At 38.5% G+C, this 27140-nt stretch overlaps 1 protein-coding gene across 1 annotated transcript in view; it reads right to left on the bottom strand.

The window, feature by feature from the left end:
* The window catches only part of LOC139122752 (solute carrier family 4 member 11-like), a 62527-nt gene extending 43513 nt beyond the window's left edge, over positions 1-19014 (bottom strand). Inside the window, exons 1-2 of the mRNA XM_070688439.1 lie at positions 18847-19014; positions 2010-2646 (exon numbers count right to left, since the gene is read on the bottom strand). Of these exons, the coding sequence (XP_070544540.1) occupies positions 2010-2550 (541 nt within the window). The 5' untranslated portion in view covers positions 2551-2646; positions 18847-19014. The remainder of the gene's footprint in view (positions 1-2009; positions 2647-18846) is intronic.
* Between the last annotated feature and the right edge of the window lie 8126 nt (positions 19015-27140).

The raw sequence follows: 27140 nt of genomic DNA, 5'->3' as shown, positions 1-27140 counted from the left end.
GACGGGTTGATGAACGGATGGTTGCGTTCGTAGGAGGTTCGACCGGATAAAATGACTAACAGTGTTGTCACGGTAGTTGATTAAATTGTTTAGAGAAAAAAAGAATAACATGCATGTTGGGTACTGGCAGACACTGGGGGCAGAGAGGAGACGGGGTTCAGAAAAGGTCAGCCGGGTGAGGAGCAGTCACGTTGGTTGAATGAAAATGCGCTAAAGACTTGCTACACTGAAAGGGGATACGAATGAGTAAATGGGTGTAAGATGGGAAGGAGGCCATGACAACGGAAGCAACGTTAATAGGCTGGAATAGGCAGATATGATGCATGGCTGACTGCAAGTTTGGATGTCGTGTCAAAGGACAGATAGATTGAGAAGCTTTGCACGTGTAAATCTGCGATAATCTGCTCAATGTTCTTGCCCGAATAAGCTCTAGAATTAATGAACGGTCCAGACAGGTGCGTCACGACTTGGATGGGTTGACTGGGCGCAATCCGATCCCGGAAGAACCTACAGGTAACCAAGTTCAGTGTGCGTATAGGTGGAATTTATGAAGACGTGTGTAACAAGGTTTCGTCATTGGCTTGTATGCATATGGTAATAGGACAGTGAAAAGTATCCCAGAGGGAAAACAGATAGGAAAGATAATTGTTGCGAGTTGATTGATTTGTTCAAGTCTTAGGGGCCTGATGGCAGCCCCTTGCCACCATGCTGCAGTTAATAAATTAACGTGCTTTGCATTTTTCTAAAGGAGAAGTGCTAAAAGTGAATTAGACAGTGCAGTATACATGAAACTTTAGTGTTGACGACACTGAAGATGTAACTTTAGTTGATGGAGTCATTCAAGATAATACGGTTTTCCGTTAGCGTCACGTATCGTTTGTCTTATTCCAATGGCGGACCCATGGAATTGAAATATTTATGGTAAAACGGCAATACAGCAAGGAAGAGGCGAAAATAAGCAGTTGTCCGGTTTGGAGGACCGATGAGAGATGGCATATCCTATGTGGCTTACCCGTAGAGCAGACCATAATTGCTTGAGTAAAATTAGATGCAACTGAAGGTATTAAACAAGTAAATTAAGAAGAAGAACTAGTTTTCTGATACATTACGCCAGCAATATATTATTTTATCGATCGTTCTCGGGTGGATCATCGAAAATCCCACGAGAAAATATAAGCAGATGCATTTAATTATGAGTTTTCAAACACGCGCTATTGAAAAGCTTCGTTGATAATTAGACCGTTGTATTGTATTGAGTGATATATTACTTTTAATATTAATGTCTGCATCAACGACCGTACTTGGCCACATATTTGCGATGCGACACCCCCGTTTTGCATAAAATAGCCCATGGTGAAAAATTCAGCGAACCGCCGGGAACCGATATTCTGTATTTGGAAATCGGTGTCGATATCCATGAACGAGGGTGCGCTTGTTTGCTGTGATAAAAGATTGCTTAGACCTAGCCAAAGCGACCCAAAGCTAGTATGGTTTTGGAATGACACCACGAGTCAGTATGACTTTCAAAAAGAAACCATGTTAATTTGTATAACAGCACTGACCATTTTAAGGGCGTTGCGTGTGTAAGATAATATCAGCTGAAGATGAAAGCGATACCTACGGTGCCTGATTATCAGCCTGTCTCTCAGTATAAAAGGTGACAGGACAATTATTCGCGGGTATTTAATGAATGTTTTCCTGTATATGATAGCGCATGGCATTTTGCTTCGAGGGGTGGAAAGCGCGATATGGAGGAATTCGACTTTAATGCTGTTCCTATGAAAACAAATAAAAGCAGACTTGAAAAGTGCGAGAACCGCGCTCAGATTGTAAACACTGAATATTCTGTTGTGCATGTTGTACATATTATAACAACTGCCAATCGCACTTTAAATGTAACATACCATGCTACCAAGATGCGCGCAAAAAGTGCAACGTTCAAAGTATCACATTGTTCATCACCTGTAACTAGACCGATTCATTAGATACTAATTTAAGTGACGACTTACCAACATTTTGGTTTCGATTTTTGCGCTCTTTCTTCTGTGCTAACTCCACAACCTGGGCAAGAGACATACCACCAGTATTGTGTTTGATGTGTCGACTACCACCAGAGTCGAACATGTCGAAGCCCTCGGCCGTATTAACACGTCCATCAGTGGGCTTATCCAATACGGCCGGCGAACTAACTTCGGGTTCGCAGTCTACCGTTGTAACATTCCCGTTTCCACACAGTACGGCTGTGGTCTCATCGGCATTCGGATCGCCGTCGGAATCGCCATTTGCAGCCGGCGCCACGACCCACGAGCTCATTCCTCTTTCACTATCCGCGGATGAATTGTCAGAGTCGTCATCGCCGTCTACCTGAATCCGCACGCTCTTCACTTTCACGGTCACATCGGCGGCGTCCTTCTCGTTCAAATCTCGTGCGCTGTCGGCGTTGATTTCCTCGAGACTGACCTGCAACCCCACGTTTACAGATGCCCAGCATGCATTGGTCTCGCTGGACTGCTCTTCACGAAGCGGAGATGTGGTTTCCTCATCAGCCATACTGCAAGTCAACGTATTCCCAGCAGGTTAGGCATCCGAGCGATGATTGACCGACTAACCCTTGTACACTGTCTTTTAAACCTGGCAGCTTCTTGCCTAAAACAAGCACAAAAGAACTATGAATATTTGATGACGATTGACAACTGAACGCCATGGTTTCAAAGCCCGCTTTCATAGATATTCATTACCCGCGTATTGTCACTCACTTGCTCAAAATCTATATCATTCCCACAAAAGAAAACAAATCCTTGTTTAAAATCCTTTCTAGGATGACAATTATCACAATAGGTTTGGTAAACAGGTGTTTTTATTCTAGCGTTGGCGTGCGTCACAATATTGCGCATACCAAGGTAAGTTTGCGACGCGCTTGCGCCCCCCCCCCTAAAACGTAAACAATTGCAGACACAGAGTCTTACCAATTTGTTTAAAATTAAATATCGCCAAGGGGTGAATAGTTTAATACTTTATCTGTGACTGAAAACAATTCCAAGCCACTCATTTAGATCAATTTTATGGCATCCAAGTGGACTGAACACCTAAATTTCTGGACAATTACACACATAATTACAATTTATCTGAGTTCAAAGTTCGATCATTGACTCCCCAGTCGCCAGTGATGTTTCAATATTCGTTAGAAAGTATTTCAATCTTGATTGAATCCACCTGTCACAGTCTCGACGCTCCAAATAATTCGATCTAGATATGCAATTAATTTCGTTGGCATTCCTCTGTGGACTATAGCCTTGCTGTCCTCCGAGTCGGAACTATTGTAATTAGCAAAATTTTATCAAATTTGGCTTTGCAGTACGGCGTTAATTTACATGATTTGATCCCATGGTGCATCGTTGTTCAATTGTACGATGTTATAATCCTGGGTGTGACAAACTCCCTTGAATACATGAGCGCATGTTTTTTGCGGAGATATAAACACCGCAAGTCACCATTTACTTCGAGGAGCGGCTATACATTTCTGTATTGTTCGCAAAAAAAAACACTGAAAATTCCATATTAAGGTTCGTCATTACACTCCCAGTGAAAACAGACATGCGGCAGGTGCAGCGATACAACATGTCATCAAATTTGATTAACTTTTTTAATTAGCTCATTCCAAGAATGAAACAGGAGAATCGGAAAAAAACGAAGCCACCGCTCTTTTAACTCATACGAAGATTCGCATAGTCAAGGCAACCAAACAACCCATGCCACAACATCGGTTATCAGAGATTTCCCCGTTGTGTCAGTCGGATATATATTTAATTTAGATTAGGAATTGTTTTGAATTTCGCGTATTCACAATTTTCACTCGCGTAATATGATATACGGGAAAAATTATTCAATATATTAGCATTCCAGCCCCCTTGGGGTACGGTATATGTCTTTTATGGAAGAGAATGCAAAACTGTGTTCAATATATCAAAATAGATTCGACAGCAATGATCAACATTACAATTTATGCGGTATCATAATGCGCAGTTTTTTTCTCCGAAGTCTGTCTAGGTACTACTTATCTTATGTTTATTGAATTACGCTCGTAAAAAACACGACAGCCAATATTTTCCATTCAATGACAAAGTAGGGTAATTGCATATAATCGAATGAATATTCAGCCGTGAAATGTACACCATAATTTGCGGCGCCTATTTTGACATTACTACTGTGCCTTGTACCCTAATTTTGCGGTACAAATTCTATAGCTACGTATTATGTGTTTATATTTCATAAATGTCCCTGAAAAAATTGGAAATTTTTTGTCTAAGCATGGAATCAAGAGTAACATAGTTCCGTTGTCCTGATCACTGATTCATGGCAACAAAGAATATGACGAAACCAAGGATATAACAAACAAGAACTGTTTAGAATACTGGCACTGTGAACCGACAACATATTTACCATTTCTGTCGATCTGATGAATGACTGAGTAAGAGCTACCGTTTTTTTGTGTTTTGTTTTTGGTTTTGTGCTAATATTTTTTCAATTTTGCAAATGTATTTATTTTTGCCCCTTCAAATCATATAATATCATATATATATATATATATATATATATATAGATATATATATATATATATATATAATTGTATATATTTATATATATATAAACTAATAATATGTTACGTAAATTTCATACCTCTTGCAATCTATAAGCTACGAACAGACTTGCTTTCCTGATGTACATTGCAATAATCATGAAACTTAAGTGGCATATATTATAACTTTTTACTTGAAGTAATTTGTGTTATACATACATACATACATACATACATACATATATACATATATATATATATATATATATATATATATATATATATATATATATATATATATATATATATATATATATATATTTACATGAATCCTACAATCCGTTCATTTTGTTATTCACTTTACTGAAACCAGTTATGGTAATAACTAAATTAATTGGCGTTTCATCATTAAGTCACGGCAATCAAATTGTGCAAATATCTGTACTTACGACATTTCACAATGACAAATCGGTTTCTCTGCTCGTTACGGCGTCAAACTATTACTTTAATTTTTAAACAAGGTGTTATATTGTGATTGGCCTTAGATATCATACCAAATGGAAGGCGCCAAAAGTTCCGAATTTTCCGAGGTGAAATATTGATCAAAGTTCATAGGAATGAAGAATACGGGATTGTTTGTCTTTGATCTTGATCTTTGTCGGTAACGTTTTGGTTAAAACTAACAGTCCTCTGTAATCAATTATCTTTAAAAATTTAGTTTGTTGTTAAGCTAGTTATAACTTCTAATTCGTCACTTTTAAACAGAAATTAAAGGTTCTATTTTGATTGATTAGCTTGGGATTTTCGGCTTAAGTGATTAGCTAACAGCATTCGACCCTTGATTCACCCCTGGATTTGTGTATTCCTTTTTCTTGAATTGTTTTTTCTTTTTCGCTGTTTTTTTTACTGTTTTAGGGGCTATTTTGGGTTTTTCCTGCTTTTGTTTTTTTATTGTTATCTCCATGGTTTCTAAATTGTTAGACTTGATATACTTGACAAAGCCCCTCCAGTAAGATGGTGAAGAAATTAATTTTCCATGAGCAGATGGTGTTGTTTATCTTTGGGGGCTAAAAAGGAGCTTGTACCGCATATAGCAGGTTAAACTTAGCGAATCCATTCCTTGAATGGTAACAAAACATCCAAAATGTCACTCAAACAAATTGAAAAACTTGTTCCTTTTTTGAATGGACCGAAACAAAAAAAAACATAAAAGGACGATGACCTTAGTGATATCGGGTATATTAAGATTGTGTAATGACTATTGCACATGTGAATTTTGCAAGATTAGGTCATCGTTGGTGTTGTGCACTATGTGACCGTTTCGGCAGAATTTTTGAAATCTTTCAACAAGTCCTACAGTAAAAGCTATGACTCGCTTCTCTTTTCGTTTCTTTCTTGTGTTACCATAGATAGTACATCCATAGCCAGTTGCACAAATCGTTAATTAAAAAGTTTTTTGGAACGAGAGATAACTTGAGGGAGCAAAGAAATATTGGTAGCACAAAATGTTCCTGATGTTGAACGATGAGAAGTTGGTTTAAAATTAGATTTCCGTGTCAGCTAAGTTGAGTTATTTTGCCGGGGAACTGTTACGACAATGAGTCGCCTCACCTTGATCTTTGATCAATAACCTTTTACCAACAAGTGTTTTTAAGTTACGGCAAATTGAAAGTTAATCCCCATTGTTTCTGCTACGCCGATCAGTGATTAAACGTATTGATGAGAACGTCGAAAATTTTAAGTGTACCGCTTCACAAAACATGACAATCGATTCTTACGTTTTGATCTTTGCCTTCTTGATCGTTATTTTAGGAGAGTAACTGTATTCTGAATTTCTTTTTCGTCATTTTGTTTATCAGTTTAGAAATCCCTGGCATTCATAGCCGTCATTTTGTCATTTCAGAAACTGGCTTTACTTGTTAGAATTTCGGAATATTCCGGAAGTGTAGTCAACATATCTGTGACCTTTGACACCACTACAGACAGAACAGATGTAGAAAACAATGATAAATTTCCAGAATTTACCAGGAACTCTTGGCTACAAACTCACAGCTATGTTTGCAAAGTTTAGTGAAAGGCACAATAATGCTGTGTTTTATAGTAGAAGTCCAAAGGATGTTTCACATTACTTGTGTTTTCGTTTGATGTTGGAAAAGTATTAGGATAAAACCTATTGACTGTAAATGCTGTATGTGGACTTGATGTCAATGTCCTAGGTCACACCTTGGAAATACTTGAGTGTCTCGCTGCTGATCTGCATTGAGACAGACAAACTGGGGCAGTAATTTATCCGGCTAGATAGCACCTTACTATACCACTCGAAGCCTCTTTCGTGTCACTTGACTTCATGAATATATTGACCCCTTAGTGCTTTGGGAACTCGTACTTCAGAGTAGGTCGGGTCATCTTTCTTGAAAACAAAAGAAGTCGCATTTATAGAATCCAAATCCAGACGACAACCCGAACCACTAAATCGTACCCTTCGGATAATAGACAAAGTCTATAATGTGAAAACATCAGATATGTCAGAAAAAGACCCGCGCTGAAGTTGTGTCCGTGTTGTGTGTGAGAATAGTTAACAGGTGCACGGGGATCAATATACATCATTAGTCTATAGCTTTTACCTTGATCACTGCCGATCATTGCTTACTTCAACTTAGTAATTGTTTCGGACTAATCCTAATTAAAAATTCGATGCTAATTGTTTTCGCTCAGTTGGTTTGCCAGCAAACCTATAATTAACATCGATTGGACGACGATAAATACCGAGCACTTTAATTCCCCCAGAATTTTTCCTTTCTGTCACTGCGGTGTATGAAGAAGTAAGCTTAAAGGTATACTGTCACCTGTTCCAATTTTGCCAGAGTTACCATGGAAAGAGAAAATCTAACCAATCACAGATTTTAAGCGGGTGGCCGCTTTTTAAAAACAGCGCCCTCATTTGGGCATTTTGAATACCAAGGAACGCCCCTTTGACCATATATGGGCATATTTAGATTACAGGTAACTGTATACCTTTAAATATCTCTATTGAAATTGACACGTTCACGTCAGATCGTCTTGTTATTGTATTATAATTGAAGTTAGTTAATGAACTCTCTAATTTCATTACCAAAATTATATCGGAAAATTTATTTTTGTCGTGAGTTTTCTCACTTCATGATGAGTCTTCACCGGTCTTAATGATTGATCTTAGGGTAAGATATTGCCCTGTCGAGTAATTAATATTAAACCTTTAATTTTTAGTGTTTGTTATATACAAAGAAAGTACTTTGTCTGAGATTCATGAAAAAGTTGATCTCCTTTGACCAATCGTAAACTCAAGTACACCGTCGCACACATGGACCATGTCGGCGCGATGGTTTCAGTAGGAAAGCAAATTCATAGAGCGTCTTTTTAAATTATTTTATCGGGCAAAGCAGGTCACCTTTTCACTTGATGGACCTGATTGCATGTGCACTGAATAGGTTATGATCACTAAACTGACCATTTTTTTTACATTCAAGTCAAGGAAATTGCATCGTCGCTTTGACAGGGGACAAAAATGTGACGATTAACTTCTTGCGTGTACAATTGTTATTATCCAACAGAATATTAGATACATAATTAATAAAACACTGTTAGAAATACAAACAGAAATGCAGGTACTCGAGTCATTCAATCAACCTCATAAATAAGTTATTTAACGGAAAATGATTAAATATTTCAACGCTGTTTTGCATGACTTTCATAAGAGCGTCCCATGTGCACATACATGTACAATCAGTCTTTGAGATGCAAAATATATTATGTTTCAGATCCCCATATTTAGATTATGTGCATAATGCCTTACGTCTACTCAAAAGTATTGTCATTTTTTTGTATTTCTGCATATGTTGTGGCCTTGATCAATTATATTAGTTACGTCACTATCAGTGAGTTGCATGTACAATTTGTTGCCCTCTTAAAAAAGGCTATTTGAAGATTTTATATTTTGTATTTGAAGCATGTGTACGGACATGGTCCTGAGAGAGAGAGAGAGAGAGAGAGAGAGAGAGAGGAGAGAGAGAGAGAGAGAGAGAGAGAGAGGAGAGAGAGAGAGAGAGAGAGAGAGAGAGAGAGGGGGAGGGAGGGGAGGAGGAGAGAGGAGAGAGAGAGAGAGGAGAGAGAAGAGAGAGAGAGAGGAGAGAGAGAGACTGCAGGAGAGAGAGAGACAGCAGACAGACAGACAGACAGACAGACAGACAGACGGGTTTTTGCTCCAGGGTATGTGGTGTGGAGCATTTATAGACGGGGTACTTATTATCGGACATGGCCTGACTGTGTCAAAATTGAAATGGTTAGAGACAAGAACTACATGTACACCTTGGTTGGTAAGACATGTATAAACGTTGATGGTACAGGGCAAGGATCGCCAACATACAACTCGACAGCCTGCAGAGAAAACCCGCCGACCCCAGGCAGTATTCCGACATACTGTATCTGTGAAGTGGCTTTTACGACTAGATCGGTTTACTTGTCCAAGAACGAATTTTAAAAATATTCTGAGGGGTGTGTCAGAGTCATTTTGGCGATTGGTCAAACCCTAGACAGTAGTTTCCCTATACTGTCTATGGTCCAAGCTGACGATGAAAGAGACAAAATACACGCTCTACATTATTTATGCGGCATCCACAAAGGATCAGTATACGCCTGTGTACAAGAGATGCAACCGTTTTTCCCCCTCGTGCACACCGTGGGCAGGAAAATCGATCACCTTTGTTTTTTCCAGGAGAAGTTACAAGGCCGTGAAGTGAAGCTGCCAATCTGAATTCATGGAGTGACGTTCTCGTCGCAGATGTTACATCACAGACAGGAACATCCTTTCATCGATTAGCATGAGCCGACACCTACATAACATTTGAGATTCCCTTTGATTGATAGTTTGCTGTCGGTGTCTGAATGAAATGCAAAATAGAAAGGGCATCACCATTTTGCTGGTCTCTTTTCAAGTAAAGAAAAGCGATATCCTATTTACGAAGGGCTGTGCAATCTCCCGACCAGCATATATTTTGATACCATCTGGGTCGGCCTTGTTTAGCCATGGTATTAATTTTTAATCCTACTGGACCACTTAACATCATTCCACCTGACGCAAGGCAGTCCTTATTTTAGACCAGGATCACGATCTTTCACAATTGTGCGAGCCGCGATTCGATCGATTCAGAGTAACACCGCTTTGTGCTTACCCTGCTTCGGCCTTGATATGCGTTGAAACATCGGAAACTGTCCTCTGTGAACTTTTTTGTCAAATGACACAAACACGCTGTCGAGATTCGTTGAAATTCCCTGCATCTTTGTGGATGCAAGCAAAACTTCCACAATGCACATTTCAACGAGCGGGCCTGAGTGTTTCAATACCCTTTCACATTAAATATTAACCGCAGAGTTGTTTTTTTCTGATTTATATTGGATGAGAACAATTACGTGTGAATTGTACCATAACTAATATCTCCTCGCCACGACCTTTTCATAGACAGAAAGGTTATACACTGTAGACTTGAGACTATGCTGTGTGGCAAATGTTTACACGGCACATAGCCGTCGGGCTGCAGTCGCGACTGTTTTAACAAAAGAGGTCATAGCCGAGTTCAATGTCACAATTACGTAAACTTTATGACCTTTTTGCGTTCAAATCATTTATTTTTGAAAGTTTAATAACGATTGCCAATGGCCGACGTTCTTGAATGAGAGATATGTTTTCTTTAACGGTCGACTTATTATTGAGTGTATTCTTCTGATCACTGTATAAAATATGTTTGTTCTACTCACCAAATCATGTCGAGTGATTTTTGGTGTTTAGTTTGTCGACCCAGCCAATGAGTGTGAAACGCCCAACGTTATTGTTAACAAGATCAGAATTTGGTCAGGAATTTAAAAAGATTGCATTGTTTTTCCAGACTAATACAATGTACATTGATATACTTGAGGGAAGGGGAAAAATACGAAACTTGTTTTCAGGAATAAAAATAGTTCACACATCATTTTAGATATGATACTATCGGCTATTTATTTATAAACCATTTAATATTGTTCAGCCTTTGTATTCATGGTTGATGGACAACATATTGTCAATAACGAATGTCATTTTGATTGCAATTGATTGAAGGTTAGGCAGGGATAATCTATTTAATTTGATCACTATTTTCATTGTCTATGGCAATGATGTGACGATTCTATTGTTGTAAGACCAATTGTGCCAAGGCGTGATAATTATAGTAACGCCGATATTTTAAGTTTTGCATATGAGTCGAAGACGTACACCATAGTGATGATCTGATTAAGATTTCAACATTTTTTCAGTTTCAAAGCAATTTAACACCATTGGCAATAGCATTTGATGTGAATCTACCTACAGGGTGAAGAACGAAGATGTAGGGAAAAAATGTTGTTCGGAAAATTGCCAAAGTAACAGCTATCACCAAGTCATATGCTGCAGGTGGAAGCGGAAAACAATCAGCAAAAATAATTTTGTCGTCTGAAATAGATAAAATTTTCTCTCGCGTTAAAATGTATACCCATATTATTTGATCATATGTTTGTTTATGATAATTTTTACTGTTCTGTGTCGTTTCAGAACTCTTTGTCATGGCAAAGCATCCTTTTACTGAGAGAGAAGAAACCGATCTTTTATCACCATGTCACATCGACTCTGTCTGGACACCGCTTGCACGCGTCTTTGTGCGGGAAATAATTGCCATGTTGTCAGCATGATGGCGCTCATTACTGATTAAAATCGTAGGGATTACAGGAAAGATAGAATGGTACCCCGTTTCAAACATATTCAGGTTTTCTTCGTCATCAGTGTTTTCAACTCCTTTCAAAACGGTAAGAAACAAATAATGACAGATTTAAAACACTTTTTTGTTAACTTAGGGTCACAGAGAGACTGAGTGTAACTACTGATAGTTTTGACCTTAAGACAGAATGTGCCTCGAAAGTGAAAGACTTAAAGTTTTGCTCCAACTTTCCTCAATGAAGCTTTCGATCATTCTCTTACCAAATAAAAAATAAAAATCAGGGGTCACCATGCAAAATTTTGTACCAGAGAGACAAATTACCTGAGATATCTCGATATTTTAAATTCAAAATGGCCGCCATCCATGTGTTAATTCTATGGAGAGAAATAAAAAATTTCGATTTTCAAAAAGTTAAGACGGAGAAAATTTTTCTTAGGCCTACACCAAGAGCTTTAAAAAGAGCCCCCACAAGTGATAGATCAGAAAAGAATTGGGAAAGTTTGAGAGTCTGAATATTTGTCCCTGAGGCGCGTTCTACCTTAAAAATAAAATAAACAAGTCACCCTGACGCAACAAATGGTGAAGGTCTTGTTGTTTTGCTCTGCTTCGTTTGTTGGCCACTCTGTTATTATGTTGGTAGCGAGAAACAAGAGAACCTACGCTACTTGGTCGTTCAATAAACATGCCATTGTTTGTTTTTCTAATAATACATAGTAAGTTTGACTAAGTGGGCGATCAAATTTCTATTGTTATAAAATAAGGTACAGACGGTCGTCACTCAGCCTTGATCACAGGGTCTAGATTGCCACGTTTGCTGTATCTTGAGCTAGCGTTGATTGCGCTGTTTATCCAGAACGACCGTTATAACCTTGAGAGGTAAAAACTTTTAAACACACAGGGTACTTATGTTCCATTTACGTGCTTTGAGGAAGTATTAAAACTAAAAATATATTTTCAACAGTTACTTTAACAAACCGATTATAAATATAAAAATATAAAATTAAATTGGAAAAGATGGCAAAAGATGGCGTGATTTGGTCAAGTTATCGGAATGGCGGACTATTTTGTTAGGCTAGCTCGCGTCGCTCGTATAGCTAACTGCGAAAAATACTTTCAGGGCAGATTACGTGTTTCGTAGCTTTGAATTCATTTTATCTTTCCCCTAAATCTTGCTCTCTGTCATTCAAACAATCTCAGCAGCGCCACGTGTTCCACTGAAAGCAATTCCTTTGCTCCAGTAAGTCGGTTAATGGCACATGCGTACGTTATGAAATCGGGAGCAAGCGTGACTGCACTCACGCCATAATCCAATTACTCACCTCCGTCACAACGTTATCGACGACAAAAAAAGACAAGAACAGTAATTGAAACAAAAATTAACATGCACAATACGCCGAGGCTATCGAACAGGTCTAAAACCAGTCACCTAAAATAGCATTCTAGTCCCACATTTGATGGTACCTGAAGAATTTTGTAAAAGGTGAACACGATATCAGGTATCTGTATTGTAAGTAACTGCAGAGGGCCACCTTGTTTTGAAAATCCTGGCTTTGAAGCGGATATAATTCCATCAATATTGAGACTGATCACTGAAGAATAATTACTGACAAATAATCTATTTGATGACAAAGATTTCGGTCGGCATTTGACCTCCTATGTGTTTGATCTTTCCTAATTCAGGAACAATCCCGGCATTAAACCCTACATTTGGATCCCATTTTAGCCATTATTGACTCTAGTATGAAAAACTGCACTCAATTGATTCGAAACTACTCTAGTACGGATTCTTACTGAATGCTAAATCAGTATTCCGCCGACATATTGAATTGACGAGATACCCCGTACGTTGGCCGTCGTCACAAAATTGTCAAACAACGAATTCATGTCATGAATATTTGGACTCTCAAATTTAACAATAAATTACTGCTCTTCCACTTTAGGGCTCATTTTAAAGCTCTTGGAGTGGGAACAATTTTCACTCGCTTTATTTTTGTAAAAATAGAAAATTTACATATATTCCCATAGAGTTAACATGAGAATAGCGGCCATTTTGAATTTCAAGTATCGGTAAATTTAAGGTAATTTGTTACTCTGGCAACAAGATTTGCGCTGTAACTTCTATTTTTTTTTTCTTCATTTGAAAGAGAGTCTTAAAGGTTTCTTAGACACAAGATAAAAACTTCAACTTTGGAGGCGCATACTTATTTATTAATAAAGAAACATGAATGACTTTCTAATTACGAAATTTTAGTTTTAGCTTTCGCTAAACCGTTCATTTTACTATGAATTTGATAATAATCGAAAATTGGGACTTTGTGGTGCGTGAGTCACTAATAAGAGGCTCCCTAGCATGTGATAAGTAACTTCTAAGATGTAGCCTTTGTCTTATACTCATTTCCATATATATTATTTTTGAAAAGTATAAACCCTTGCTGTTATGACATTGCCAAGCAAAAGAAATGTGTATTTCCTAAACGTTTTTGCAATATTTTTAAAGGACAGGACTGCCAATATTAGGTAGTATTATTATTCTGAAGTAGGGAAGAAAAACGCCCTTTCAACAAAAGTGCTGTGGTTATTCAATAAATTTCTTCCTAATTTTCCTGCTTATCATTACTGTACAGGATTTGCCGACGTACGAGTGGGAAAAGTTCGATCACATCGATGATGAAAGCGAGAAGTTAATTCAGTCCACTAGGTCCAGGATTAAACTGATAACATATCGACCGAGAGAACAGCGTTATCGTCGTCTAATGGAAATACAGCTTGTAAGAACGCTATTAAACTTTAAACTTCAACTTGCTATTTCTCAACAACACGACCCGGTTTATCATTTTTACTTACTGTTTATTAATTAAGAAATGCATGTAAGTTAATGAAACGCCCGTATATTTCCCAATAGCCGCGCACCTTGACGACGCCACATAGTTACCATAATATGCAGGGCAAACCTGGATGACGAGACAGAAACGTCGTGGTACGAATGTATGTACGATACACAAAAGAAAACGTCAAGTCTGACTACAATTGCATTATTTGCACGGCAGTGTATTTCAGCAAATTACCCCGAGCTGCTCAGTATTGGAGTTGGGATAAAATCCTTCGTGCGCTTGCGTATCTGTCTGTCTGTTTGGCGGTATGATGAATTTACTTTCTTTGCTGATTTACTCATAATGTAAGCACCTTTGCACAAGTCGATGAATACCCGCAGAAGGCAAAGAAATTAAAAGGGATTTCTTATAGGCTCATGGTTTTTCATTGAATAAGGAAGATGTCGGTTTACCGAAGGTTGCAGATCAAACAGTCGCGGTCACAAGAGTTTGAACGACTGCCTTTGTGCGTGACTGCTTATTTTAACCGCATCACGTTCCCAGTATAGTCAGGAGTGTAATTAACCGCCATGTATGCAGAGCATACGAGACTAGCAGTCTCATAAACCATCTTCGGGATCTAGAACGCACACGTCTCGCAGATGCAGTCTCCTTGGCTTTTGAGATAAATCTTTATTCATTCTAATGGCGTGTGCTTCTCAACATTTCCTTTAGGGTGTCTTCTTATCCGCCGATCACTTCTTTGCAAATTGGAAAACATCCCGAAATCTGAGAGTTGACTTTTCCATATAGTTCTTCATGATAAGGCCATGACTAAATCATAATTTCAGTTTCCAAAGTCACGTTGGGAATACGAATGTCATGTGATCAACCAATCTTCTTAATCTTCTGTAGTACATGAAAAAGTAAGGGCATACAAACAAACAAACAAACAAACAAACAAACCATCAAACAACCACTTGAGTGAACGAACAATCAACAAACAAACAACATAGCAGATTGTGACGGACAAATGATAACATTTAAGTTCTTCATAATAAGGCCATAAGTAAATCATAATTTCAGTTTCCAAAGTCACGTTGGGAATACAAATGTCACGTGATCAACAAATTCGGGATTTTATTCGCGAATTAATGGTACCGGCACATTTTCAAACCCATGCTATGGCTATCACGAATTTTGTCCAATTATATCCACAAAATGCATGCTGTACTGTTGTACAATGGGTAATATTAACACGTTTTCGTGTCTATTTATACCTAGGTAATAGGATTGTAAATTACATTAGGTCCTTTAAGGTTCAGGTGTTGATTTCTCTTAATTGGTTACTGAAAAGTCGTCATGTTGTAAATTTAAATTTATGGCTTAGTTGTAAACCCTGAGACGGCAAAACCATGGTCGAGCAGCTGACTTAAATCGCTTGATACCATTGTCCGTCACAATCTGCTGTTGTTTGTTTGTTTATCGTTCGTTTACTCATGTGTTTGTTTGTTTGTATGCCCTTACATTTTCATGTACTACTGAATCAAAATTTTTCCTAGGCTGGTTTCTAGAAAGCCAAGCTGTATTTATATGGGGTGTTATTTCAATCTTTTACAGCTTGAGTCAGGACACAGTGAACCGAATAAGTTAATACCTGTCGGGTTTGATACCTTATCTTTTTACTCGGTAACTGGTTTCTGACTCTCTTTGGTGCCTTTTTTTGTCATAAATGAATCATCTAAATAGCTCTTTAGGGATCGATCATTAAATCTTGGTAGGGATTGTCAAAATTGGAGGGGAAATGGGCGGAGTGAACCCTATGAAAAGATTGCAGCTGTTTGTCGCTTTTGCGAAATAAAGAGTAACATGACTGTAACCTGTAAAAACTAGCCTTCCGTTCAGAAAGTTCACATTGTCTACCAACTTCCGAAGAAAACATGCCAAATCTTTGAACTCGATAAACAAATCTTGCCTTTTCTCTCGTGGTCATTCCCTTCAACCGCCGTGGTTTCGCCCAAATTTTTGTTATCGATGGTGACTGTGGACTTGTTTGCACGGAATTCGGGTTGAACTGTACATGACTGTACAGGACTCTCATAGCATTGGTATGATACGCTTTGATACGCTTTGATATTGTGCCATAGTCAACTCCAATATCGTTTTAAACACTATACTTTACTACGTTGAGTTAAATGTATACTGTCACCTGTTCCAATTTTGCCACAATTACCATGGAAAGAGAAAATCTAACCGATCACAGATTTTAAGCGGGTGGCCGCTTTTTAAAAACAGCGCCCTCATATGGGCATTTTGAATACCAAGGAACGTCCCTTTGACCATATATGGGCATATTTAGATTACAGGTGACAGTATACCTTTAACGTCTTCTGAATAATAATTGGCAGGCTTACTGACATCACTTGACTATTACCATAAACAATCAAAACAAAAAGCGCCTGTTAGCGCAGAACTATGAAGTTCTTGGAACGTCCAAAAGAGGATTACCCCTTAATTTGACAGTCTAAATTTCTACGAATAGTCTCTTATTCTTGTTATGAGAGCCAGCCTTCAAGCTGTACTTTTTTGAAAACACACTAACGCACATGTTATTTATAATCATCTCAACTTGTTGGAAAACGATTTATCTCAGCCATGAAAGTGAATGCTAGAAAGTCGCCATCTGCTATGGTTGGTTTTTTTACTACAACTCAAACAAACGATCACTTCGAATACAAAATTGCCATGAGAAAAAAAACCAAAGCAGGGATATACTGTTATCAATGGATTGAAACACTACAATTGTTATCAATAACTGATAATTGAAAACTGTAGTATTACACCCTTATGACGAGCACTGTAACCTTTCATTACCGTAACCGATAAAACTCCTTCAATGCAAGAAAAGAGGCTTTTTCAATTTTATGGTCAGCCTCATCGGAGACCAAACGAGCGGTATTAACAGTACACGCATTTTAAACCAGAAAGTATTCCGTATAAATATGAAGGACTCTGTCTAAAAATCTCAAACGATTCTGAACTCAATATCATCTCATGCTACTTTATGAAGAGTTATAGCATTAGAAAATAGTATTCTTCTTCATCAAATATTTCGTCTTGTGTGCTTATCATTTTCAAATTTTCTAAATGTTGTTACCACGACTTACTCTCTGTCTGGTAAGTAAAGGAGTCACGCGACGACTGAATGGGGAAGGGAGAGCATTATTTTGGCACTCGCAATACGATGAACTTGACAGAAATCTGCAGGTAATGATTCATGGAATACGAAACCCTCCTCTGCCGACACTTTAATGAATTTGCCAGTTACATAAAATTCATGATCATTTCAAGGTCAAAATAAGCAAAGCTTAGTTCTTTAGAATGTACGTTGTGACCAGAGTGCATCGAATCCAACAGGATAACAAATTGACAGGGTCCTGACCTTTGACCCTGCAAATCTGCATTCCGGTTTGGGATGATGGACTTTGACCTCTAAAAATCAGTTGGATGTCGAAAATCTTTAAGCCAAACTTTTGACTCTAAAATTTAGCATTTTACGAATATCACTCACCCCCTTATTCTGATAAAAAAAAATTCCCTCCTATTGATTCAACACCGGCTAAATGAGATTACTTTTTGTTCACTGAAATAAGGTATAATATTAATTTCCTTTAACTTTCATCGATTTGTTTTTATTACGGTTATCATTTTCCACTTCATTTGAGTTTAGTTTAATACACAACGATTTTTCTTTCCTAAATGCGATTTACAGATAATATTCACAGTACTTTCGTTATCTCTGTTTGAGAAAACACGTAAATTATACTCTGATTCTTGAAGTTATTTGAAATACAGATCTTCTACAGGGATATATATTCAGTGTTATTGTTGACAAAATAATTTTTGCCGGGACTAAAATTCATTGTTATTCATAACATTGAATATTAAGTACTAAAGGCTGTATTTACAAGTTGAATAATTTGCGATTCTACATGATTTTGCAAGTAGAAAACAATTATGTGGCGGAAAAACAGTGTGAGAATAAAAGAATAAACTAATAAGCGTTACACTTAAATGGGTTTCAAAAGGCACTTACGTTTGAAACAATCGTGCCAAAACTAAAGGCGGTCCACAGTTGTCACACTAACTTTCTCAGGTTACGAGAGGAGGCTGTTATTTACACATTGTTCGGCACGTTTGTGATATTTACACAGTGTGTCGCCATTTGGGTAAAAATAAGTTATAATTTTATCGAGGTGCATTTTCTTGTTTGGTTGTTCTTTGATAAAGTATAAACATCGACAAAACCTGTAGAATGACAGGTTTGAACCTCCGTCTATATTGAATGTCAGCTTTGTCTGTTCCTCTCTCTCTCTCTCTCTCTCTCTCTCTCTCTCTCTCTCTCTCTCTCTCTCTCTCTCTCTCTCTCTCTCTCTCTCTCTCTCTCTCTCTCTCTCTCTCTCTCTCTCTCTCTCTCTCTCATATTCCAACATTACCCCGCAGCGGTTCCTCATATTCCAGCCTCTGTTTCACTATTTGTTTCCGTCTCTGCTCAATCTGATATCGCCTTCTGACTCCGCCAGTCATCAGGTCATGTATGGCCAATAATGTAGTGGACAACAAACTAATGAGTATTTTCTACAAGAGGTTTGACACCAATTGGTTAAAATGTGAACAATCTACTGAAATAAGCAAATCTTACCTCTACTTGGTGCAACGCTTGGATTTGACTTCTGCAAGAGAGTTCCTTGAAAACTGAAGTGTTTTCCTTTGCATGTTGACGTCGTCCTGGACTACTTAAAACGATACCTATTGACGGACACACTTAAAATCGTTCAAACTGGTTTTTTTAAAACAACGGAAATTTTCAGTCCCGGTAAAGCCATTTCTCTTTCCGTTCCTTTTACAATAAACAGTGAAAATTCTGCACGCTCCTCGTCAATTACCGTAGAGAATAGAATAAGGGTGTTGAAAAACTGATCGGTGATCCCGATTTTTTGCGAAGAAACTAACAATGAATTTGGCCTTCAATGTTGTCACGGAGAGTCCGCCTGGTAATATTAGCGATATACTCTAAACGCTATATCCTGAGGTGAGTGAATTCCAACACTCAGAAAAAATTGCACGTGAAGAAACATTTGAGTCGGAGTGAACATAACAAAAATGAGCTAGCACAGATGTTGTTGGAGCTATGAGATTGATTCGGCGTGCGACCGTAATAGAGAGAAGAAAGCGTGAACTCGCCTGCAGAGATTTCAGCAATCGGAATCAATTATTGCTCGTTGGCTGTTGCTAGGTAACGGCTGTTTCGCTGGGGAGGAAGAATTCATTACCGAGGATTAGATGTCTTCGGGAAAAGAATATCCACTGTTCGGTATTAGGGATGGAGATTACTTGAAGTTGATGTGAATGGGTGTTGATGGAGGGAAATTGTAACAGCTCTGTTGGCGCGTCCTGTAGTGATGAAGTGTGCTATGAAATGCATCGCCATTTTGTTATTGTTTCCGAAGTGGACGCCTCTTCATGCAGGATGCGGTGGATCAGCATTCATTTTATGCAAATTATATTAATGAGCATGTTTCTGTACTACAATATTATGATGATAATTTCTTTTCATTGTTGAATATTAAACTAATTTGCATATTGCACTGTGTAGTGGAAGCTTCTTTGTTCTTGGTGGTACGTTACTGTTCCTGTCTTGGTATTGATATTGTTGGAGAACGGCATCCTCCCTCCCTCCAGCTATCTCAGACTAACACGTACACCCTCCCCGTGTCTCTCTTAAATAACCTTTTGTCTCCATCTCTTTTGATTACTAACTTATTTTCTGCCTGCTTGTTCATCTCTCTCTCTCTCTCTCTCTCTCTCTCTCTCCTCTCTCTCTCTCTCTCTCTCTCTCTCTCTCTCTCTCTCTCTCTCTCTCTCTCTCTCATGCCTTACATTCGGATTATCAGAAATTGAAAATTTTCAATGAAATAAGAATTATTATTTATCACCTCGGGATTGACGAGTGACACCGGCGGAGACTGGGAACGGCAGCGCTGTAGCCAAAATCACCATGTTCGGTCGTGACAAGAATGCAATGATACCAAAATTTTACAATACCTGGTTCGAAATAAGACAGCTATGGAACACCGCAGCATCTAAAGCCATGCATGTTCACCCGGTCAGCGTATCAGAACTGGTGTGTATTTTCAAATTGTCTGTGTCCTCATCTCGAAGGAGTATTTCTGATCCTGATCGGGAAAGATATGCCGTAAAATCAGATTACTTTCACGGGTGTCTAGCAGTTCCGGTCTGAATCTCAGTAATCACGTAAAATGAGACGTGATCACGGAGTCTCGATGACGACTCCATTTAATCTGCATGGAAATCCTACACGAGATCATTTAGTGGCGATAAGGGTTTTTCACCACGTACGGTTACAAATCTCATATTCCTAAAACAATCTCATTCCGACTCCAGGAAACATTCCATGGCTAATTTCCTTTCCGTTTGTTCAAAAATAACAAATATCGATCAAAGTATTGAGCCATGACGTAATATAATATAATACGAATATTGTGTACAAGTTTGTTTTTGGAATGTGATTTCTTATTTTGGTTTATTTCTTAGCAATCGATTTTGAAAAAGAACCAACCTATCAGTTTCCATCTGCTATTTCTCTTTTGACAATGCTCAATTACTATCACGGCCAATTAGCTACTTCTCCTAATTAACTAATTTAATAATTCCAAATTGGTTCACAGGAAAGTCTATTTCATTTGCATAGAACTACGGGCATAATTTAATTACTAATTAATTGGTGATCACCAGTTTTAATAATGGCGGTTTTCTAAGAGGCAAGAATATTATACTTTTATAAAACGCAGTAGTCTTTCACAAATATCCTGATTCTTTGCGATGAGATCTCTTTCATGAAATGTGATGTCGCCCTCTGGTGTCAAAAACTACCGTAACCACGAGAGTTGAAGACTAGTACTGATCTTGCATTCGTCGTGATCCGTATGTCATCAATTTTTTCGAGAATTGTATTTTCATTTTTATGAATGTAGAGTGCAGAAAAATGTCATTATTATGTTTTAGAAGTGCGTTCTAAGTCTAATGGTAATAAATATGTTGTCGACCGAATTCTTAGTAACTGACTTGATCAGAATTGAAAATATACATAAAAGGCAAGAAGACCAAGCCATTAATACGTGAAGATACAATAAAGAAGTTGGGTGGATCATAGGGTAGTTAAGCGGCTTGTTGACAAGTTATGAAGAGTAGAAGTGGTTTATTATTGCGTAGACATTATCTAGCTGGTGTATCTGAATTTCACGAAAGGTGCAAGGGAGTCTATTGTCTCTGAGAGCAGGTTTACAATGTGCAACTCTTTCCAGCTTGACCTATGTGCTCTGCCTGTTTTATGTTTCAATTAAGTTATAGAGAGTCATTTGATAACAGTTTATTGTGGTAAAGCGGCAGAATTGTGTGTTCACCAGAATGAATAGTGTACTAGAGCTTAAAGTCCACTACGCAAATGCACTTATAAACTGAGTTTACTTTGTATGGTTACTGAATGTGAAAATGTCCGAATAAGCTTCGGTATACAGTTTAGCTATTCTTGTACTTACAAGTAAGAACAAATTTTTGAAATGCTGAATTGTCATCACACAGTAAGGTTAGTCTTGACATATGTCAATGTCAAATTTTCATATTTTGCCGAAATTTAACCATATCCATGTGAAATCAAAGTAATCAAACCAAAGCTAGGATTTATGTCCATAGCACTGGTATTTTGCGAAGTGCTGTGTTTGTTTGTTTGTTTTTTGTTTTTTGTTTGGGTTTAATGTACATGTGTATGAATTAATGAGTGAGTGGATGACTTCGACCCTTCTCATGCGTGTCAATTTTGTGACGTCACGACTTTTCAAATATTATGATGACAGAACTTGAACCATGAAATACAGCCCTTCGAGGACTATGAACTTTTTTCTCATTTGCAAAAATCATTCCTGATTTAGCCAAATTTTGCTATTTTGATTGGTCCCCATCAAATAAAAATGAAATATAACACAAGTTTCTGGCCGACCTTTCCCTTTTCCCATGGGCATTTTAACGGAAACACACGATATATTTTTATGCTGACAGTAGCAGGCTCTAGACATTCAGGTTGGAAAATGATCAAATCGATCATATGCTGGTATACATTGACGGCTTAGTCCCTAAGTTAAACACAATTGCACACTTTAATATTGATTCCACATTAACAATGTCGTGTTAATGCTTTTCCGTTTGCAACAATGTCAGGCGCGCTGTACGCACTTTTGTTGCCGACGCAATACGGTGACTGCATCGACAACTTTGAAAAACGTTCCGCGTCTATGGATGGGTGAGGGCGCACTGCAAGCATTCCGCTCAGTGCGAAGAATCCGATGTTGCTCTACTCATTTTGTACGCATGTTTATGTCGTTATCGTTAAAGCCTTGGTTTTGAGAAACAGCGTCTCTCGGTCAGAGCAAAGTCGATATCGTAAATCACCCAAGGACATATGTTGCAGCGACACATTGACGCGAGGACACAGAACAAGCAAAGGTCAAGTCTCTCGTTTTTCCCATTTCATTGAACATTCAAGTTGGTAATTAGGTTATCAACAGGAGGGCTCAGATTAAGTTACCCCGTACTTTTATGTAATGTTTAAAATAATGTCATGAATGATATACGAAACCGTTTTCACCTTTCCGAAATTTAAAATACTAATAAAATATTGTTGAATTACATGCTCTTAATGTGTAAGTAGTGCGCATGCGTGGAACTTATCTAACAGGAGACGAGACGTGTTCGTGCACTCGTATTTGAACAGTTTCAATTACTGACATATTGATAAGAATATAAATTACTTTTTATACAGCATCAACATTCTGAAGATAACTTTTACGGCGCGGTTTCTGTGGTTAGATAATGTCGGCTCACTGTTCTCAAGTCCCTCGTGCGCTGAGAAAGTAAGGTACCGACGCCAGCGTTCCTTGAGGTGCGTTTTTACAGTCGCAGTGTCCAATATCAGCGCACTTGGCAGGTGTCTTCAGTCAGCGTAAAGGTTTCTGATCGCTGAAATCTCAAGCGATTACAAAAACTTCTCCCAACTCAGCTAGCCAATCGTATGCCTTGTTATATAATACTTTTAAAAGAAAAAAGTTAAAGTTATTGTAATCATGTATTTGATTGGCAACATTTATAACTCAAAAGATTTTGCCGATACGGATATATTGTATGATCATTGTCTTCCGATGGATAACGATGTATAGTCTACAATTTCCGGGGATTCGCTATGTATCGATACGCTGGTAAGCGAATATTGGTGCGGTCAACAATAACAGTTCATCTGATGCTTATACAAACATTATCACCACATTGACAAACTAAACGGAAAAAGTCTTAAAATGAGGAACAAGAAAGTGTGATTGTAACATTCGCCGAGATACTGAAAACAAAAGACTTTCGGCCTCAAGCTTAATTTGACAAAAACGCCAATAGAAAACAATATAATGTTGACGCCATTGTGTATAATCGTTTGCCTCTTTTGATGTGATGGCCAATAGCATTCTGCTATCACGGCAAAAAATGCTATAAATGGAGGCAAGACGCATACCTACATGATCGTGAGTTATTAAATTGTAGATTGTTTATATTTTGCGACATGCTGTACCTGACACGGTGTTTTGGCAGTCGGCTTATTTCTCACCTGGTCTTATCACGCAGAGTAAACACGTTCACAGAGCGACTGTGAAAACAGCCACAAAAGCAAGAAAGCTGTCTAAAAGATGTGTTTTCGTTTCCGTATCACTGTCGCTATTTTTGTCCTTTGTGACAGTGAAAATGTCGGTCACTTCAAGAGGTCGCAGGTTCAATATTTTAAGATCAAACGAAACCAACGGAACCAAAGAAGTGCTGGCCGCATCCGTATCTGTCACGTCGGCGTCGGAAAATATTTTCACGTTCAGTTTGCCTCTATAGACGGCACTTTTGTCCGCCGCTAACAGAGACCCTTTTCTCCGCAATTGTTCCGTGGTTTTCGTTTTAATTATCATTGTTTAATCGAAGAGACAACTTTAATTGAATTCTGGCATATCGAGGCCTATTTAAACTTGCAGGGCTCTTTGTCGAGGGGTAACGTCAACATTTGCGAATTTCAAACAAGCCTTTGTTTCCTTTTGAGGACCATTGAAGGCGCTCGGCGGTTCAGGTCGTTGCCTCGAGAGTGGCAAAACAAAAGAAAGCGTACTTGGACACACAGGGACGCTGGATCAATATTATTTCAAAGTTTTTCTTATAACTTTCCAGCAACCTCAATACAGAGAAGTGTTATGTGTTCAAATTGTGGACATTTCGCTGAGTGACAAAAGCCGTGACAATGAAACCGGCACGTTTGACATTCATAAGCTGACATCACCGGCCGAGTTATTTCGCTAACCTTTCCACCGTGAATTTGCTTTAATAAAGAAATGGAAACCTTCAAAGTGCCATCTTAACATAACATATACCTTGACTTGACCATCTCCTTGGCTTCGTAACACACTATAGAGTGTTTCGAATATAACAATGCTAGCGAGTGAACTCAATTAGACGAAACGGAATTTCCAAGATCGCGGTTTCTACAGAAAAGCTCCCACAAAAAATATCTCACACCTGTCGGGTCTACAATTGTTTGTGGATACAAAGAAACTACACAGGAGGTTTCTTGATTAACTTTCAAAATTCTAAGTATTTCAAAATTACCCCGAGGAAAATATCGTTGCTGGAGATATTAAAACATTTAATCGTAGTACGGTGTTCCGGACAGCGTGTCATATCGCATTAATTCGCTAAGAGTTAAGTAAATTAACATTATAGATTGACATCAAACAAAAAGACTTACAACCCTGATGATCTGATCATCATAGTTGTAAAATACAACACAAACACAAAGATTGACTGTCAAAAAGACAAAAGGCAGGCATACATACATACATACATACATACATACATACATACATACATACATACATACATACATACATACATACATACATACATACATACATATAGAAAGCTGACATTTATTCACAGTTTTGATGGACAAGGGTAGTTTGACAGCTTGTGTCATTGAGAATCTCATGGGTTTTTTTCCTTTAGAAGAAATCGCTAATTACATTTTAATTGACGCAAATTGTTTAAGTATCATAGCCCGTTTTACGTACTTGGCTTTTCATCAGTATGATCAATCGATTAAGTTTATACACTTCAGATATTATTAAAGAATGAGCCTGAAGTCAGTGACCGTTTGGTTGGTGACCCTTTTCCCCTTCTTTCCTTCCTAGCCGCGGCTTCTTGGATGTGGAGGGAGGCGAGCCATGGATTGCTACAGTTTCTCTGCATGCTCACCAAATGAAAATAAACACTACAGTCGCCTGGAGCTGTATTGGCGATGAAATCCCTCTTCAGTGTTGTCCAAGGCACTCTATTCCCGTTAATTGGGAATAGTTCAACGGTCTTGCTCCAGCACATTAATCATTCCAAGGCATGGCACGATTTATGGTTACGACGAGTTATGCCAGACTGTGCACGTTACTGTCCAAGGATGTTTAAAATATGTCCTGATCTAGGTCATGTACAAGATGGGACCGAGCGTCCTTTTATCTGTTTGTCTGAGTGTAAGATTTCGTAAAAACTGAGAATGGGGACTTGGACTTGTTCTCTTCGTGCAAATATAGTGCAAAGCTATGAATGGATTTTTAATCATTTTACCAGTATCGTCGACAATCGAGTCCCTGGTGACTAAGTGTATATCTTTTTCCGTCGATGTAACAGGCTGTTAAGCATCGAATCTGATTCGTGTTTTAAATATGTCTGACTCCGTGTGGTAAAAGGGAGCTAAGTCACATTCTAGTGTCGTTGGCAATGCACGATCGCACGGCCAATCATTTCTCGACCCTCGGGCCAGGGCATTGACATTCCCTGCCGTGTGGAGCCACTGAGCGTGGCAAGGAGCGAACAGATGGTATGTTCCTGTCCTGAACTGCAGACACCTAAAACATTTGTCAGTGTACCAAACGGCCTCCATCGTTCTAAACATATTCATCTTCCCTCCATATGTTGATCGGATCGGACATCCGTGTAAATTGCGAAATGATTGAATGGGATTTGCAGCTAGAAAACAGCGAAAACAAAATACAAGTTGTGAAGTCAAATTACAAAAATATCGTGGGCAATATCAATAGGAAATAAATTTTATTTAATTTCTGTGAACTGTTTTCCTCGGCTGCTGGTCGAATAATATCATATCGTGTTGCTTTGCCTTGGGATTTGCAACCTTGCAACCTTCGACTATAGATAGTCGAGCTGTTTCACTGTCTATACTTTGGCCTCGCAAACGTTAATCGATGACCGACCCCTCCACTGAGATGACATTTGCAAGGTTTTGAAGCACATTTGGAAATCATTATCCCGGGGACGAGGACGATGATTCCCTGAATGTTCAGTCATCGCCCTCTAAATCACCCGAGCTGCGGTGACAAAACGCGTCTGCAACTCGCGATCTGCAAGTCAGATGTGCCGGAAACACACAATTACGAACAAACAAACAAGGCACGGATATGGGTCATGCCTGTTACCCGTACCGCCAGGGTGACCACACTGCCATGGGTTGCGTAAATCTACCTGTTGCTGCTAGCGTTAGCGACTTCCTGTGAACTTTCATCGCGATGACTTCTCCCGGTGTGAAAAACTGATCCCTTGGCAGGGGTCAGGTAGGGTCACTTCGACAACTGGTTAATTTAGATTATTCACGCCCTAAAGGAAGTTGTCCGAATTCGACGAACGGAGAGATGGACGGAGGCTCGGGACAATTCCTCGCTGATGGTCTGAAGGTTCAACACCCTGAAAATCAAATGCGCCGAGCACTTCTCCCGCGGCATGAAAAAGCAGGAGACTAAAGGGCACAACACTAACAAACGAAAATTAATGAAACTGTAC

This window comes from Ptychodera flava, chromosome 22 (assembly GCF_041260155.1).
Source record: "Ptychodera flava strain L36383 chromosome 22, AS_Pfla_20210202, whole genome shotgun sequence".
Taxonomy (NCBI): Eukaryota; Metazoa; Hemichordata; class Enteropneusta; family Ptychoderidae; genus Ptychodera; species Ptychodera flava.
Note: the sequence above shows the minus strand (reverse complement) of the source record. Positions and strands in the feature narration are given on the sequence as shown.